The sequence below is a fragment of the Ananas comosus genome, linkage group 11 (assembly GCF_001540865.1).
Source record: "Ananas comosus cultivar F153 linkage group 11, ASM154086v1, whole genome shotgun sequence".
Taxonomy (NCBI): Eukaryota; Viridiplantae; Streptophyta; class Magnoliopsida; order Poales; family Bromeliaceae; genus Ananas; species Ananas comosus.
Window position 1 is genome coordinate 831,026 of NC_033631.1, and position 15,450 is coordinate 846,475.

Sequence of the window (15,450 nt, forward strand, 5' to 3'; positions counted from 1 at the left end):
GAACGTCAGGACTTAAGGGAGGAAGAATATGAGACCCCAAATAGTCCTATATGTAAGATATAATAGGACTAAAATTTTTAACCCGATTTAAGTATTTTGAATGATGGCCAGATACAAAAGGTTAAAATAATTAAGCGTGCTAGGAGGGGGCGTCACAATTAACCCTCTTAGATTTTACAGACTCATTCCAGATTTTTTTTTTTTAATTAACTAAATATTCTTTTCTTTTCTCTCTTCCTCTATCCCATCACTCTCATCTGACATCTCCGTCATTCAAATTTTTAACCGTAAAATTTGACGGGATAAAAGGGCTTTTTTTGCAAATAGCCTCCTGATAAATTTTTTTTTTTTTTGAAATTGGTCATGTCAAAAATTTATTTGCAAAAATGGCCCTGGCCCCGCCCCGCAAGCGTCACGTCAGTGCCACGCGGGCGGGCCTAGGCCAAGTGTTTAAGTTGAACACGGTGAACCATTCACCGTGTTCAATACAAGGTTTTTGTATTGGACACGGTGAATGATTCATCGTGTCCAATACAAAATGGCTAAGTGCGAGATATTTGTATTGGGCACGGTGAATCATTCACCGTGTCCAATACAAATAATTAGACACGGTGAATGGTTCATCGTGTCCAATACAAACACCCACAACTTAGCTATTTTTTGGCTAAGTTGTGGGTGTTTGTATTGGACACGGTGAACCATTCACCGTGTTCAATACAAAGTGGTTCACCGTGTTCAATACAAAAACTTTGTATTAAACACGGTGAATGGTTTACCGTGTTCAACTTAAACACCTGGCCCCCTGCCCGCGTGGCGCTGATGTGGCCCCTGTGTGGCAGGGACAGGATCATTTTTGTAATTTCAAATTTAATAGGGCTATTTTTATAATAAAATTTTTTCAGGGGGCTATTTGCAAAAAAAGCTCCGGGATAAATATACAATATTCCAACTTTGCAGGGACATAAATGCAATTATTCCTCAATTTCATACGCAGAGCAACAAGAAAGGCCGCGTATCGATTCCGAGCTTGCGCGAGGAGAAAAGCCGCTTCAGTACACCCCCACCCCAACCCAAGCGGTGTGTATGTATAAAAGCGTTAAAGCGCTTCACACAAACACACCACCGTACTCTCTCTCTCTCTCTCTCTCTCTCTCTCTCTCTCTCATTCCTTGCTTCGAGCTCGGAGATTCCTTAACCAAAGCCAAAAAGAAGAAACCCTAGAGAGAGAGAAAGAGAAAAAGAAAAGAAAAGGCGACCCCACGTCGATCCCCCTCCTCCTTTTGCTCCTTTTCCCCCTTTCTCTCTCTATCCTCGATTCCCTCCTTATTAGTATACAATGCTCGGCCCCGCTCCCCCAAGAAGAGGAGGAGGAGAAGAGGGTTGTGGAGGTGGTGGCGACAATGGCGAGCGGAAGCGGGAGCAAGGCGGAGGGGGGAGGGGTGGGGCGGACGCTGTCGAGGAGGATGACGCGGCTGCAGTCGATGATGGACTTCCCGGCGGACGAGGAGCCGCCGCCGGACAGCGAGATAGTGCCGTCCTCCCTCGCCTCCATCGTCCCCATCCTCCGCGTCGCCAACGAGATCGAGCAATTCAACCCCCGCGTCGCCTACCTCTGTTAGATCTCTCTCTCTCGCTCTTGCGTGAACATCTTTCTCTACCTACATTAGAGATTTGTAGGGCTTGGTTGTTTGGGTGCATGAATATCTTGTTCGGCAAATCTCTCTCTCATCTCGAACCGGCCGAAATGTTGTGTCTAATGATAACTTGAACTTTTTCGGTGCGAAGATTTTCTTGTGTGGTTGGAAGGTAGGAGTTCGATTTTGGCTTCTCAAAAGTCTTGGCATTTATGATTTCTGAAAAAATGATTTGAAGGTCGAGTTTAGGCCCTAAGCCCTGTTGGACGTATGGGAGTTTTATTCGACCTAACTCTTAGGTTTACTTGATAAATTTTGTAGTAGAGGAGTGTTATCAAATGTTTAGATGAAATACCATATTAGGTTTTCAAGTTATTTTTTTTTTGTAATAAGATAAATCACCTCGTAGGTGAAACATGCTATCCTACTAAACCCTGGATGCCAAGACTTCTTGAGTAAAAAATCAAACTCCTAGCTTTCTAATCATACAAGAAAATGTTCACACCGAAGAAATTATCATTAGATATCTTATTCCCTTGTCCAAACAACACCTTAGGTCCTATTAGGATGCACGAATGTCTTGTTTGGCATATTTCTTTGATTTATGCTACAAGCTTGCAGTATTTGGTAGATGAGAACTGCGATCAAATGTCTAGATTGACATACCATATTTGCTTTTCAAGACGTTTTCTTGAGATTAGATAAATAATCTGCTAATGAAATATATTATTCTATTGGATCTTGAATGGCAAGACCTTTCAAATATTATTCTATTGGATCCTGAATGGCAAGACCTTTCAAGGAGAAAAAATTAACTCCTTGCATCACAAAAGAAAAAAAATCTCATACGGACAAGTTGCCATTGGATAACTTATTCCCACATCCAAACAGGGCCTAGTAGTTCAAATTAGAGCAAAGGAAGCTATCGCAGAGATTTTAATATAGTAGCTTCTGCATTTGCTTCTCTCTACATGAGCTCCTCTGGTAGAGGCATTTGGCAAATAAAAAATTTGTTGGAGCTATTCTGATGGTGATAGATGCTGAAATGAGACTTGGAATCCTTAAAGGAGAAGCTTTGATTTGGAAACTTTTAACTATGCTACTAAGAGAAGCTGTTGCAGAGATTTTAACATCATAGCTTATGCAGCGGCTCTTCGCCATGCGATCTCCTCTAGTGAAGTGATTAGTCAAATAAGGCCTAATGTGGCAATGTGCTGGCTAAAGCACCTCTTTGATGCTTTCCGATGCTCCAAAGAGAAAAAGTGCTTTCAAACTTCCCTCATTTTATGCTATAAAATTATGGTGGCAACTACTATTGGAGGTAAGAACCGCTACCGGAGAAGCATGTGGTTTTGCTGCCGCAATATTATAGCAAAAAGTGGGGAAAATTTGGAAGCACTTTTGTTACATTCTTCTTCGATGGCGGTTACAACTGCAATTTTATAGCATAAAATAAGGGAAGATTGAAAGTGCTTCTTAATTTCTAAGGCTTCAGGCTTCCGAAGCATAAAAGGGTGATTTTAGCGACCGCATTGTCAAACTAGGCCTAAACCATTTTGGAGCTTTTGAGGAGGAGATTTTAAGCTCCAAAACCGGACACTCCAATTTCAAGCTTCTTCTTCTGGCTGCAGAGAGGATGTTGGTTAGGCTTTACTGGAGTGTTTTTCTTGATAGCACAACTCAACTATGATGATTTTGAATTGCCTTATATCCTATAGTAGGCCAACAAGGCCCTATGTCTCAAACTCTCTCTCTAAAGCTTTTGTTGGTGTTAGGGTTTATCCGTCAAGGTTGGTGCTAACATATCTCTATTTTCTTATTCTTGATGATAAAGGCCGCTTTTATGCATTCGAGAAGGCTCACAATATGGATCCTCACTCAAGTGGACGTGGCGTCCGTCAGTTTAAGACCTATTTGTTGCATAGACTTGAGCAGGTGCGCAAATCTTAGTTAAGCCTCAATATGGCTTTAGTACTCTTTACAACTCTCAACTCTAGGATTGCTTTCGCTTTCTACACTTTTTTTTTCATTTTGTTGCCAACTTCTCCATTGAACTTTAGGTTCTATAGCAATTACTACACTTTATTAACAAAAGATAGCCAATGCCAAGTGTGTAGTTAATAGCATTTTTGAATTTCTATATAATCCTTCTTTCAAACTACAAATATTGTCCATCCTAGCCAACCGGCAGGCGAGACAAGAAAAACATTATGTGTTGAACATTCTATGGTCGATCTTGGTGGCCACCAAATTGAGATTCTGCTTCTTCTACATAGGAAATATCATCCATGATGTTATGGTTTAAAACTCTGTATACTCTGAGCTTCTGCTTTTCTCCATGCCTCTCCAATATAATCAACTCTAGAATTGAGTGGCTGCTAAATCAACCCTTACAATAGTTTTCATATGGGATATAGGAAATTATTGCTAATGGAAAGTGCCCAGTTTAATAGAGTGTAGACATTGCTATTTAGTCTCCAGTTGAATGAAGAGTTTTGTAACCAAATAGAAAAATATATTGTATAAAATGGAAACACATGAAAAGGTTTGTGTAGTAAAGTATACCTCTTGGCTTTTGCTGTGGTAAACTATTCTTTTCCCCTCCTCGGTTTCACTGAGGTTCAAATTTGGAATCAAAATCTTTTCCTTTGATAACTGATTTGGTTTCTTTCATCTACTACATTGCCTAATGCTTCCTCTTTCTTCAACCCAAATAAACAGCATAGCACATGTTCTTATTCGCCATGTTTTTTGTGTTGTAGCAAATTAAGCTTAATGTATCAATAGGTGATAAATAAGATATAACTTGGAAAATGGGAAATCATGCCCAGAATAAACATAAATATTAGGCAGCACACAAAGGTTTAAGCGGAAAGCTGTAATGCAATGTGATATCATGTGATCTCAACACATGAAGGGATCAGCTGTCCAGAAAAGTAATTATAGGTGGTGGCAGCATGAGAAGATTTGAGTTGCAAAGACGATGGGTAACACGGAAACCATATGTTTCCGTAAGGATACATGTTACCTATCTCAGCTTACGTAAGATGAAGGAATGAAGCTGAGAAATGAAGCTGAGTAGATCTGAGTCTACAAGCATCACTTTGGTTATTGTTTCTCTCTTTCCTTGTTAGTATCTTGATCAGCTTATGGAGATATCGTTGCTTTCTATTTGTAGTGTATGTCCTTGAAGCATAAATAGCTGGAATGGACATAGCTTTCATTGTTATGGTTGCACATTGAATTGTTTTTCAATTGCTTATTCTTGCTTCCCTCCTTTGACATATAGTGGGACCTCCTGTTTTGTGTCCGTCCTTATGTGGGTAAAATTCTCTTATTCAGGATGATAAGGACACAAAGCTTACCCTTGCTAGAAGTGACGCAGGAGAAATTCAAAAGTTTTATCAGTGGTACTATGAAACCTACATCAAAGATGCTGCCAAAAGGAAGCCGTAAGTTATGCTATGTTGATGTAGCTGTTTTTTATTAGCATTGCGTCTGGAAACTTCTCTTAATTAATTGCTTCTGCTTTCACTGATGGGAATACTTAGTGAGGAGGCTGCTAAGCATTATCAAATCGCATCCGTTCTATATGATGTGCTCAGAGCTGTGGTGCCCTCTGACAAAGTTACTGTTGAGGTCATAAGTTGTTCCGTTCATCAGGATTGACCCTTTGTTATCTCTATTTTCTGTGGCTTTTTCATTTCATAGATACCAAAAGATAATCTGCAAATGTTGTATGCAGGTAACCAGGTATGCTAATGAAGTTGAAAGTAAGAGAGAGCATTTTGCAAACTATAATATTCTTCCTCTTAATTTTACCGGTCCTCCTCCTGCAATTATGGAGCTTCCGGAGGTCAATTATCCTTTTGATTGCTCATTTTTCCATTCTAAATGTTCCTCATACCTTGATTTATGTGTGCTTTATACTTTTATATATTCAAATAACACAGATCAAAGCAGCGGTAGATGCTCTACATAAAACAGACAATCTTCCGAAACCCAGAAGACGGTCGGGACAAGAGTCTCAGCAGACGGCTGATGGATCTTCGATGCCTGAGGACAAATCCATTGATTTACTTGACTGGCTTGGGCGAACATTTGGGTTTCAGGTAGAGCTATATAAGAGAAGATTTCATTTCCTAATGTTTTTTGTATCTCATCAATTGCATTATTGTTCTCTAACATTTTGCAATGTTTTATGCGTATCCCTAATTTGCTAGCTGTCAAAAGGCAGAAACAAATAACTTAAATATTTGAATGATAAAATAAATCAATATCTTGTTTTATTATTTTTATCTTGTTATTATGAAGAAAGGGAATGTGGAGAATCAAAAGGAGCACTTGATTTTGCTACTTGCAAATATTAATGCGAGGCATCATCCTAACCATTCCCTGGTAATGCAATTTCATTCCATGGTATATCTCAGTATATTATTAAACATCTTCTTTCTGTTACTCGCATGGTTTTGAAGCTTCGATTAAGTAAATCTATCGAAAGGAAAGAATACTTTTCTAAGTTCGCATTGATTTACAGCTGGATGTTGGCACTGTAAAGCACTTGATGGACAAAGTTTTTGGGAACTACCGTTCTTGGTGTGCCTATTTGCATCATAGACCAAATTTTGAGTAAGTGATGCTACTTTTTCTGTAAATTCTCTTTCCAATGGTGAATAAACAAGTCATGAGGAAAATTCCTGTCTAAATATTTTCACGTCTAAATATGTATTCCATTTTGCAGGCAACTAGGAAAGTTGGAAACACATCAGTTAGAACTGCTTTACATTGGTTTGTACTTTCTGATTTGGGGTGAAGCTTCCAATGTTCGGTTTATGCCTGAATGTATATGTTATATTTTCCACTTTGTAAGTGTTCTTCTTTTTCGCGTGGTTACTAGTCATTGTTGGCAATTGATTTTTATTTTTTCATTATTAATCTTGTTATTATTTCGTTCCCCTGTTTATCCCATTCTCATATTTCTTCCCTTGCCAAGTATGATCCATTGCAAGTATCCTGTCCATTTGAGAGAGAGAGAGAGAGAGAGAGAGAGGGAGGGAGAGAGATCACTTGCAAGAATCCTCTCCATTTGAGAGAGAGAGAGAGAGAGAGAGAGAGAAATCAATTGCAAGTGTCCTCTCCGTTTGAGAGAGTCCTTCACACAGAAGGAAGGAGAGTAAATTCAGTGCAAGGATAACAAGTTCAGTGGGACAACCAGTAGTGACCACTATTTCTTCATAAACCATTCGAAGAAAAGACATTTAGCTGCAAAACATCCAACTGCATATAGGCATATGATAAGCTTTTTATTAGGGTCAACGCGATCATTCTTTAGTGTCTAAGATGCTTTAATTTTCCTGTCTAAGATTTTTTAATTTTCCTTTGATCCTTTCCTAGATATTTGTGTTAGATGAGTTACTTGTTTTCTTACATAGTTGTAGTTTTTGTTTTTTGGATTAATCAATTAGTAACCATGGAACCGCCAAAGTTAAATGACAAAATTCTCATGTCGCACAATTGATAAAGCAAATCAATTTGAATGGAATAAAGATGTGAAAACCTCGGAAAACACATGGAAAATAAAATGGGATAATCTTTGGCACAATGTTCTGGAGCAAAATGTTCAGTTTTTATTGATTTAGCAGTGGAGATATCTAGCTGAGCTTTCTCTTTCTAAGGAAGCAATAACAGTGAATTGTCTTATAGAAATAGAGGTTTTATTGATCCTTGAGATAGCTTGGTGGTAAAATGATCAATGTGCTTAAGCTCACCGTCCTTTAACCTCCGGAGCCTCAGTCGCATCTTCCTTTGTAAGCTGTTAATGGTCTTTACACATCCTTTTATCTTCGATATCTTCGTATATTCAAGTAATAGAGGGGCTAGATATTCAACAATTGATTTTACAACAACTTTAGTTTAGTTTAGTTTTGTTCGGCAAAATTTGTACATTTGATCTTGGACGTTTAGTTGGATTCGAGTTCGCTTGTTACTTGTTAGGTACCCAAGAAGGGTTGAAAATGCTAGCTTAGGCCCTAGGAAGTAAACTTGTTGGGGGTGTGACCACACCTGAAACAACAATCAGTAGACTCAAAATTTTATATAAAGACAAGATCGTAGTGAGTTAAGGATAAGAGAGCAAGCATTAGGCAAAACTTCCTACAAAAAGTCCGAAAGTCTTTCATCCAAATGACGGCGACGGTGGTTCCATTACGGGCAAGATTAATTCCTAAATTCATTTAGTAAAGATGCTTGAGGTGGGGCCTAAAGGGAGTGTGAGGGATGGGATTTCTCACTCCCATTTGCATTCTCCTCATGCCTTCACCTTCGTAGGAGTTTTTACGAGCTTTTTTTCATAATAGTCCTTAAAATTTATATATTTGGTGGTCTAACCCTCTATAAAATTTATATGGGAATCTAATCTTATTTTTGGCCGCATTGGTGCCATGTAGTCATTTGGTTAGAATTATGTGGAACAAGAAGAAGGCGGTGAATTGTTTACTATTTTCTATCTGAAAAGCGGTAAATGATTAACCACTTTATCAATGTTTCTATTTTTTATACAATATGAAAACGGCGATTTGTTCACTGCTTTTAGCTATCCGAAAGTTGTGAGAAAGGTGGTGACTTGTTCGTCACTTTTAGCGTTCCTTTCCATTTGACAGAGGTGGTCAATCATTCATTGCTTTTAGCATTTTTTTTTTCTCTTGGGAATTATGATAAAGGTTGTGTTTCATTCAACATTTTAAGAACTTTCCACAATCCTTATCCACAAGGTGCTGACGTGTCAAGAAGAGGGTTATACCCAATATTTTTTTTTGAAGGGTTATATCTCCAAATTTAAATTCTTGAAGGGCTCTTTTTAAAATAAACCCTTTTTTTTTTTTTTACTATCATTAACTTTTAAATGTGTATGTGTGAAAAATTTGTGGAACTGATCATTTTGGTATATTGGAGGAAAAACTTCAAGAAAATAGCTAGTGATACTGAGGGTGGTTCATCTATTTTATGGGAAATAAGTTTGGTAGGATGTAACTAAACCAAGGATAACTATATTGTTTACACAATCATTCGAGATTAGAGGCCAGAGTATGTTTTTTGAGGATATGGTTTTGTACATTCTCTCTAGTTTTGATTAATATATCAACGTGGATGTGTTATATTTGTCAAGTTTGTTGGATAGGGTGGATCTGCCTTAAATCAATCGAACCTAAACCGAATGTCGCCCAAACTTAATTTTGAATACAGTGTTTCTACGTGTAGTTGTTAGAGTTTATATTCCTTTTCCACATAGTATATCTAACCACTGGTCTCTTCATTGTTTACTGGCTTTTCTTGTATAGCATAACTAGTACTGACATTTAGTTTTTTTTGTTCAACCATTATCAATGCACATAATAATTAAATGGTATCAACTATCAACCATATATTTGATATGGCAAAACCCAATTAGCTATACCTTCCTGGTTCTCAACTTGATGCATGGTGGAAATGTCTGAGTGCTTGTTTGGGCTGGCTTTGAAACAGCTTCTCTACTTCGATAGGCAATGGCCAAACATTTGGAAACTAAAAGGTCTAAAGCTTTTCTTGTGGCATGAAGATAAAATAAACTTTTGGGCTTCGAAAGCAAAAAGATTTAGATAGGACTTCCACTTATGCTACAGTAGGAAGCTGTTTTTAAAGTTGGAAAAGCTGTTGTTTGTTAATATAATAATATTTCTTTAAATAACTCTACTTAAACAGCACTTGGAGAAGCTTCTATTGGGCCAAATGGGCACAGAGTTTCTTCTAGGATTTGGTTAGGTAATAATCGTGATCAAACTTGACCTAAACAAGTCATGAATCATGATACACTTTAAGGTTTAATAGTTGTTCTTATGTATAATTTGTGCTATCATAATTTGATATCCATGCGAGTAGAAACATAATTTTGCCTTTTTGTTTTTCAATTAATTCTTAAGATGGCCAAGGACTTGAATGGAATATTATTTAGCAATGCCCAAGCTGTTACCGGAGGTTATTTTGAACCATCATACCAGGGAGAGGAATCATTTTTGCGTAACGTTATTGAACCTATTTATGTGGTCATCTCTAAGGCAAGTGTTTATAATTTAATCTAAACTTACGCTCCAGCAGGGAAATTTTTTTCACATAAGAAATTTACAATTATCTTTTCTATACAAAAGGAAGCTCTGAGAAGCAAAGGTGGTACTGCAAGCCATTCAAAATGGAGGAACTATGATGACTTGAACGAATATTTCTGGTAATCTCATTCTTATCTCGTCTTCTTTTATTTGCATTTATTGTGCTGCGTGCCGATCTGAAGATATCCTCTTTTACAGGTCAAATGAATGCTTCAAGCTAAAGTGGCCACTGAATCTTGAAGCAGACTTTTTTGTGCAGTCAGATGATAAGCATCGTAAATCTGAGGTTTTTTTATATCAACTGAATGACTCTTACTGTCTTACATTTGAGACAGTTGTTTCTCTTGTGCATTAGGACCAGAGACTTCTGTTTTTAACTTAGCTTGAAGGTCAGTAAAGATTTAGGAAGTTTTCTACCATAGAAGTTGCTTCATTCCTCTAGTAAATTTCGGTAAGATCGACATTATAATTGCTTAGGTTATGTTTGCTTTAAAGTGTCTATTCAACGAGAGTGGAAATTTCTTGTAGAAGAACTTTAGTTCTGGGTCATTCTCCATTTTGTTTGGCTATTGACGGTGGGAGTAACTAGGATACCAAAGGAATATTGCAAATCCGTCACCCCTGTGGATTTACTATTTCCAGAATGAAGTGATATATTCCATACAAAATTCCAACTGGGGATAGTTAAGTATAAATTGTGTTTTGTGGGATGTTGTAATCCACCAGTACATCCTTCTTATCTCCCAACCAAAAACTGCCTTAGGGGGATATATAATGGTCCAAGCACGACGGTGAGACAGATACCCACCACCTGTGGGAGAGCCCGCCATTTGTGAGAGAGATGTCACGGATATGCGAGGTCAAGCACAATATGTTGTTCAGCATTTCTCTTTTGGTCACTGTTACTTAGTTGATTCGTAGAACAAAAAAGATGTCTATAATTGCATGATATGTTAGCATCTAAACCCCTTTCTTAGGATATGATAAATCATATTTTGTGTGGAAATTACTATCTTTAAAAAATAATTAGGATCTCAAAATGCTAAAAATCATTATCCTGTGGTGTAATCACAAAGGAAAATCCCTACATTTATCAAGTTACGCCACATAATTTCTTCCATTCATCCAAAGTAGCTGTTAAACCATAACAAGATCTCAAGAAATTTCAGATCTATTTTCGAAACAATGCGAATGATACACTACATTGTCCTCCAGTCATGGGTGTGGAATACCAAGAAAATCCAATTGCCACAGAATTCTCATGGAGTATTGATGTTGCTTTCATAGTAACTAAACACATTATTTTACTTTTTTTTGGAGCCTTAAAATACCCAATTAACATGATAATTTTCTACAGAGCCGTGATGAAGTTGTTAGTGGTCGGAGAAAGTCTAAAACAAATTTTGTTGAAGTTCGGACATTTTGGCACCTATTTAGGAGTTTTGATCGTATGTGGATATTCTTTATATTGGCTTTCCAGGTAATCTCTGCCCTCACAGAAATTTGTTCTTGGATACGAAGTGATGAAGTGCAAAATGATTTTTGATTTTTCTCTTTTGCAGGCCATGTTAATAGTTGCATGGAGTCCTTCTGGGTCTCTTTCTGCATTTTTCGATCCGGACATATTTAGAAATGTTTTGAGTATCTTTATAACGGCTGCATTACTCAATTTCCTACAAGGTATGGTACTATGGTGTATTTCCTCTGCAATATTGTCAGGATTTTGTAATTTTCATTCTTTCCTCTATTTTATATGATTATTATTTTTGCATTTCTCAGCGGCACTTGATATTATCCTTAGCTGGAGAGCATGGGGTAGCATGGAGTACATGCAAATAGTTCGCTACCTCTTGAAATTTGCTGTAGCAGCTGCCTGGATAGTAATCCTTCCCTTAAGCTATTCTAAATCTGTTCAAAATCCGACAGGTCTTATCAAATATTTTAGCAACTGGGTTGGCAACTGGCGAAATCAATCACTATATAGTTTTGCAATTGCCATTTACATGATACCAAACATTTTGGCTGCCTTGCTATTCTTGCTTCCACCACTTCGAAGGTCCCTAGAACGATCTGATTGGCGTATAATTATTTTCCTTATGTGGTGGGCTCAGGTAATAATTCGTGCATTCGGTTTCTAGCAGGTGATCTATTGCTTTTTCTGATATTTACTTGTGTACTGCTCCAAAATTGTCCATTTACATATATTTCACTGCAATATCTGAATTTTCTAATATTCTTCTGAAAGTTTAAGTTTCTTACATATATTCTTGTACTCACAAAAGCGGTTCTCTTAGGAAGCTTTTTCTACGCAGAACCAACAATGATGGACTAGATTGTTTCCCAACTTAAAAATAAGGGCATCTTTGTAAAGGGTCATTTTCGTAAAGGGTCTTTTTTTTTTTTTTGCACATACAACCCCTATAACTAAGCAAAAATTGTGGAAAACCCCTCCAAAGTTAGTATTTTTTTATTTTTATTTTATTTTTTGCATACTTTCTTTGCATCGATAACCCTAATGGCTGCATGTGCAAAAAAGCAAGGTTTAAGATTATGTGCGCGAAGTACCCGCTTTATGGGTTATTTGCGCACTTGTGCATATTTTCAAGTGTCTTTATGTAAACCCCCCCTTTTGTAAGGAACTGCACTTTTTAGGGGTATATGTGAAAAATCATATTTTACTAGGGTATATCTTGAATATTTGATTTGTGTCTGTACATATGAAACCCATAGTTTTTTCCCCCCTTTCCAATTTATAAGTTGTATTGCTTGTTGGTTCTTATGCAATTATTATCTGCATTCAGCCCAAGCTATATGTAGCACGAGGCATGCATGAGGATATGTGCTCACTTTTCAAGTAAGAATTACCTATTTGATTGTTACTTATTGGTCCTGTTCATTTTAGCAAGAGTAAAATCATGATAAACATAATAATGTGAACTCAACAGGTATACACTTTTCTGGATTTTATTGCTTGTCTGCAAGCTTGCTTTCAGCTATTATGTTGAGGTAAAGTCATTTCCTCCTCTCCAAACAGTGATTGGTTCACTGTAACTTGACATCAACGTATCAATTAATAGAGAGATTCTTCTTTATGATTAGCTTTTGTCTTGAAAACTGATCAGTTGTACTTGAAGAGATCACCACCACTAAATTTCATTAGAATACATCTTATTCACATAAAACTAAGCAGAACTTTTCCATTATGGTGCACGACTTTCTCTAGACCTTTATAATTTAAGCATTATCCTCTCTCAGAAAACATACATGTACATGAATTTTATTCTCCTTTTCTTTTATATCCTTATTTGTTCTTTGCTTTTATCTGGTTACAATAAACTAGGAGATGCAATACATGTATGGCTGTCTGTGGGACCTTTATAATCAGTATCATTGTTACTGTTTTTTAGTCCATCAATACATGTATGGCTATCAGTACAGTCTTTCTTTTTCTCTATAGTTGCTTACAAATCTTTAATTAAGTTCGCCGAGTGCCAATTTACCTTTTATTTTTTGTGTAAATGTCTAGTAGTAATATAAAGAAATATTGACGTAATTTAATTGAATCATAGTTTTTGATGATAATTATTTGGTTGTGAGGTGATTATTTCTTCTCAATCCACTTAAATGTTTTCTTTTAATCATACTTATTTGATTTGTCTAATAGATATTACCTTTAGTTGAACCAACGAAGACTATCATGGACCTGGGAGTTCCGAACTACGAGTGGCATGAGTTTTTTCCTTACTGTAAGATTCTAGTCATTCCAGTTACACCGGTAGGTTTTGGCTGTACATTCTGACTTTAACTGGTGAAAAGCAGTGCAAGATAATATCGGCGTTGTGGTTGCTGTATGGGCGCCAATTGTCTTGGTGTACTTCATGGACACGCAGATATGGTATGCCATTTTCTCTACTATATACGGAGGTATCATTGGAGCCTTCAGCCACTTGGGTGAGGTAAATGTTTTAACTTTTCTAAGTATGACTATCAAATTCTACTTGCATAGCTTATCTATATATGTTTACATATGAAATTTGGCACCGGTATTCTCTTATTCCTATTAACTTTTCTTAGATACGGACGCTGGGTATGCTAAGGTCCAGATTTGACTCAGTGCCCGATGCTTTTAGTAAACGGCTTGTTCCGGACATTCAACAGCCTAGATCATCCTCTAAAAAAAAAGACAGGCAAACTCAGGTGCTATAATTTATCCGATTAGAAAGTTTATGCTTAGCTATTCTTTATACTATATCTGGCATTGTTCTTGCAGATGCATACTTTTCTGTGAGGTACTTAACTATATATATATATATATATATATAGAGCAGGGCTGCTGTGCTCTCAGGAGCATAGAGGCCTCCATGCTCCTGAGCTGTTTTCGATGATGGAATTTTCGAATTCGACGATCGGCTCCGTTAGACTTGATCTAGCGTATTTGAAGTTTCTAAAAAAATAATTTTTGCGATTTTTTGATATTATTTACTTAGTGATCGAAAGGATTCAAAATCAATAATTTTTAATGGTTGATATTTGTCGTTTTCAAGTTTAATGGTGTAGAAGTATTCAAATTAGATGAAATTTTGATACAAAATTCTTTATACTATCTACAACAAGATCAATATTTCTGATCGAAAATTTTAGTGCTATATCACCACTTTTTATAGAATTTTTATTTTCAGCCGTTAAAAATTATTGATTTTGAATCCTTTCGATTGCTAGGTAAATGATATCGAAAAATCGTAAAAATTATTTTCTAGAAACTTCAAATATGCTAGATCAAGTTTAATGGAGCCGATCGTCGATTCGAAAATTCCATCATCGAAAACGGTTCAGGAGCACGGAGGCCTCCGTGCTCCTGAAAGCACAGCAGTCCTGCTCTCTCTCTCTATATATATATATATATAGGCTGTGGCTACTATACTATTATGAGTATTGGAGCCCTCGTACTCATAAGTTGTTTTCGATGATGGAGCTTCCGAATCGATGATCCATTCCGTTAAATATGATCTAGAGTATTTGAAACTTTTAGAAAATAAATTTCGTAAATTTTTGAAATCATAATAAAGTCCATCAAGCGGGCATAAAATGAACGGTCAAAATCGAACGACGTCCTAAAAAAGGATGATTGAATCCTTCAATTCAAGATCCGAGTTATTGATCTTTATCTAGGTAGTGAATAGAATTTTCTATTAAATATTCAACAAATTCCGATTCTTTTACACCGTTAAACTAGCAAGTATCCCATACCGGCCATTAAAAATTGTCAAATTTGTGGCCTCTTGATCATGAGGTAAATGATGTCAAAAAATTATAAAATTTGATTTCTGGAAGTTATAAATTCTGTAAATAACGTTTAACGGTATGGATCATTTATTCGGAAGTTCTATCATCGAAAACGATTTATGAGTACGAGAGCGATCGTACTCATAATAGTATAGTAGCCGGACCCTATATATATATATATATATATATATAGAATTGAGCTCTTATGCTTTTGAAAGTACCAAGTCATTGATGCTTGTAAGTTTGCGGCCCTTGGATTAAGGGATGTGCGGTTAGTATGATGTGGGCCCCTAGAGTTGAGTGGTTAGTTGGTTGAATAGTATAATCTAACGGGTGAAAATGATTATAGGCGTAGATCTAACGGTAAAAAATTCACAAGTGCTTGGTGCTTTTAC

General features: G+C 36.7%; 1 protein-coding gene across 1 annotated transcript in view; it reads left to right on the forward strand.

The window, feature by feature from the left end:
• LOC109717072 (callose synthase 7-like) overlaps positions 1,104–15,450 on the forward strand; it is a 30,728-nt gene continuing 16,381 nt past the window's right edge. Inside the window, exons 1-20 of the mRNA XM_020242736.1 lie at positions 1,104–1,614; positions 3,469–3,569; positions 4,977–5,086; positions 5,186–5,273; positions 5,380–5,490; positions 5,588–5,746; positions 5,949–6,032; positions 6,172–6,263; positions 6,376–6,499; positions 9,590–9,724; positions 9,815–9,891; positions 9,971–10,058; positions 11,130–11,252; positions 11,335–11,452; positions 11,552–11,883; positions 12,574–12,626; positions 12,718–12,778; positions 13,437–13,518; positions 13,592–13,728; positions 13,847–13,969. Of these exons, the coding sequence (XP_020098325.1) occupies positions 1,401–1,614; positions 3,469–3,569; positions 4,977–5,086; positions 5,186–5,273; positions 5,380–5,490; positions 5,588–5,746; positions 5,949–6,032; positions 6,172–6,263; positions 6,376–6,499; positions 9,590–9,724; positions 9,815–9,891; positions 9,971–10,058; positions 11,130–11,252; positions 11,335–11,452; positions 11,552–11,883; positions 12,574–12,626; positions 12,718–12,778; positions 13,437–13,518; positions 13,592–13,728; positions 13,847–13,969 (2,412 nt within the window). The 5' untranslated portion in view covers positions 1,104–1,400. The remainder of the gene's footprint in view (positions 1,615–3,468; positions 3,570–4,976; positions 5,087–5,185; positions 5,274–5,379; positions 5,491–5,587; positions 5,747–5,948; positions 6,033–6,171; positions 6,264–6,375; positions 6,500–9,589; positions 9,725–9,814; positions 9,892–9,970; positions 10,059–11,129; positions 11,253–11,334; positions 11,453–11,551; positions 11,884–12,573; positions 12,627–12,717; positions 12,779–13,436; positions 13,519–13,591; positions 13,729–13,846; positions 13,970–15,450) is intronic.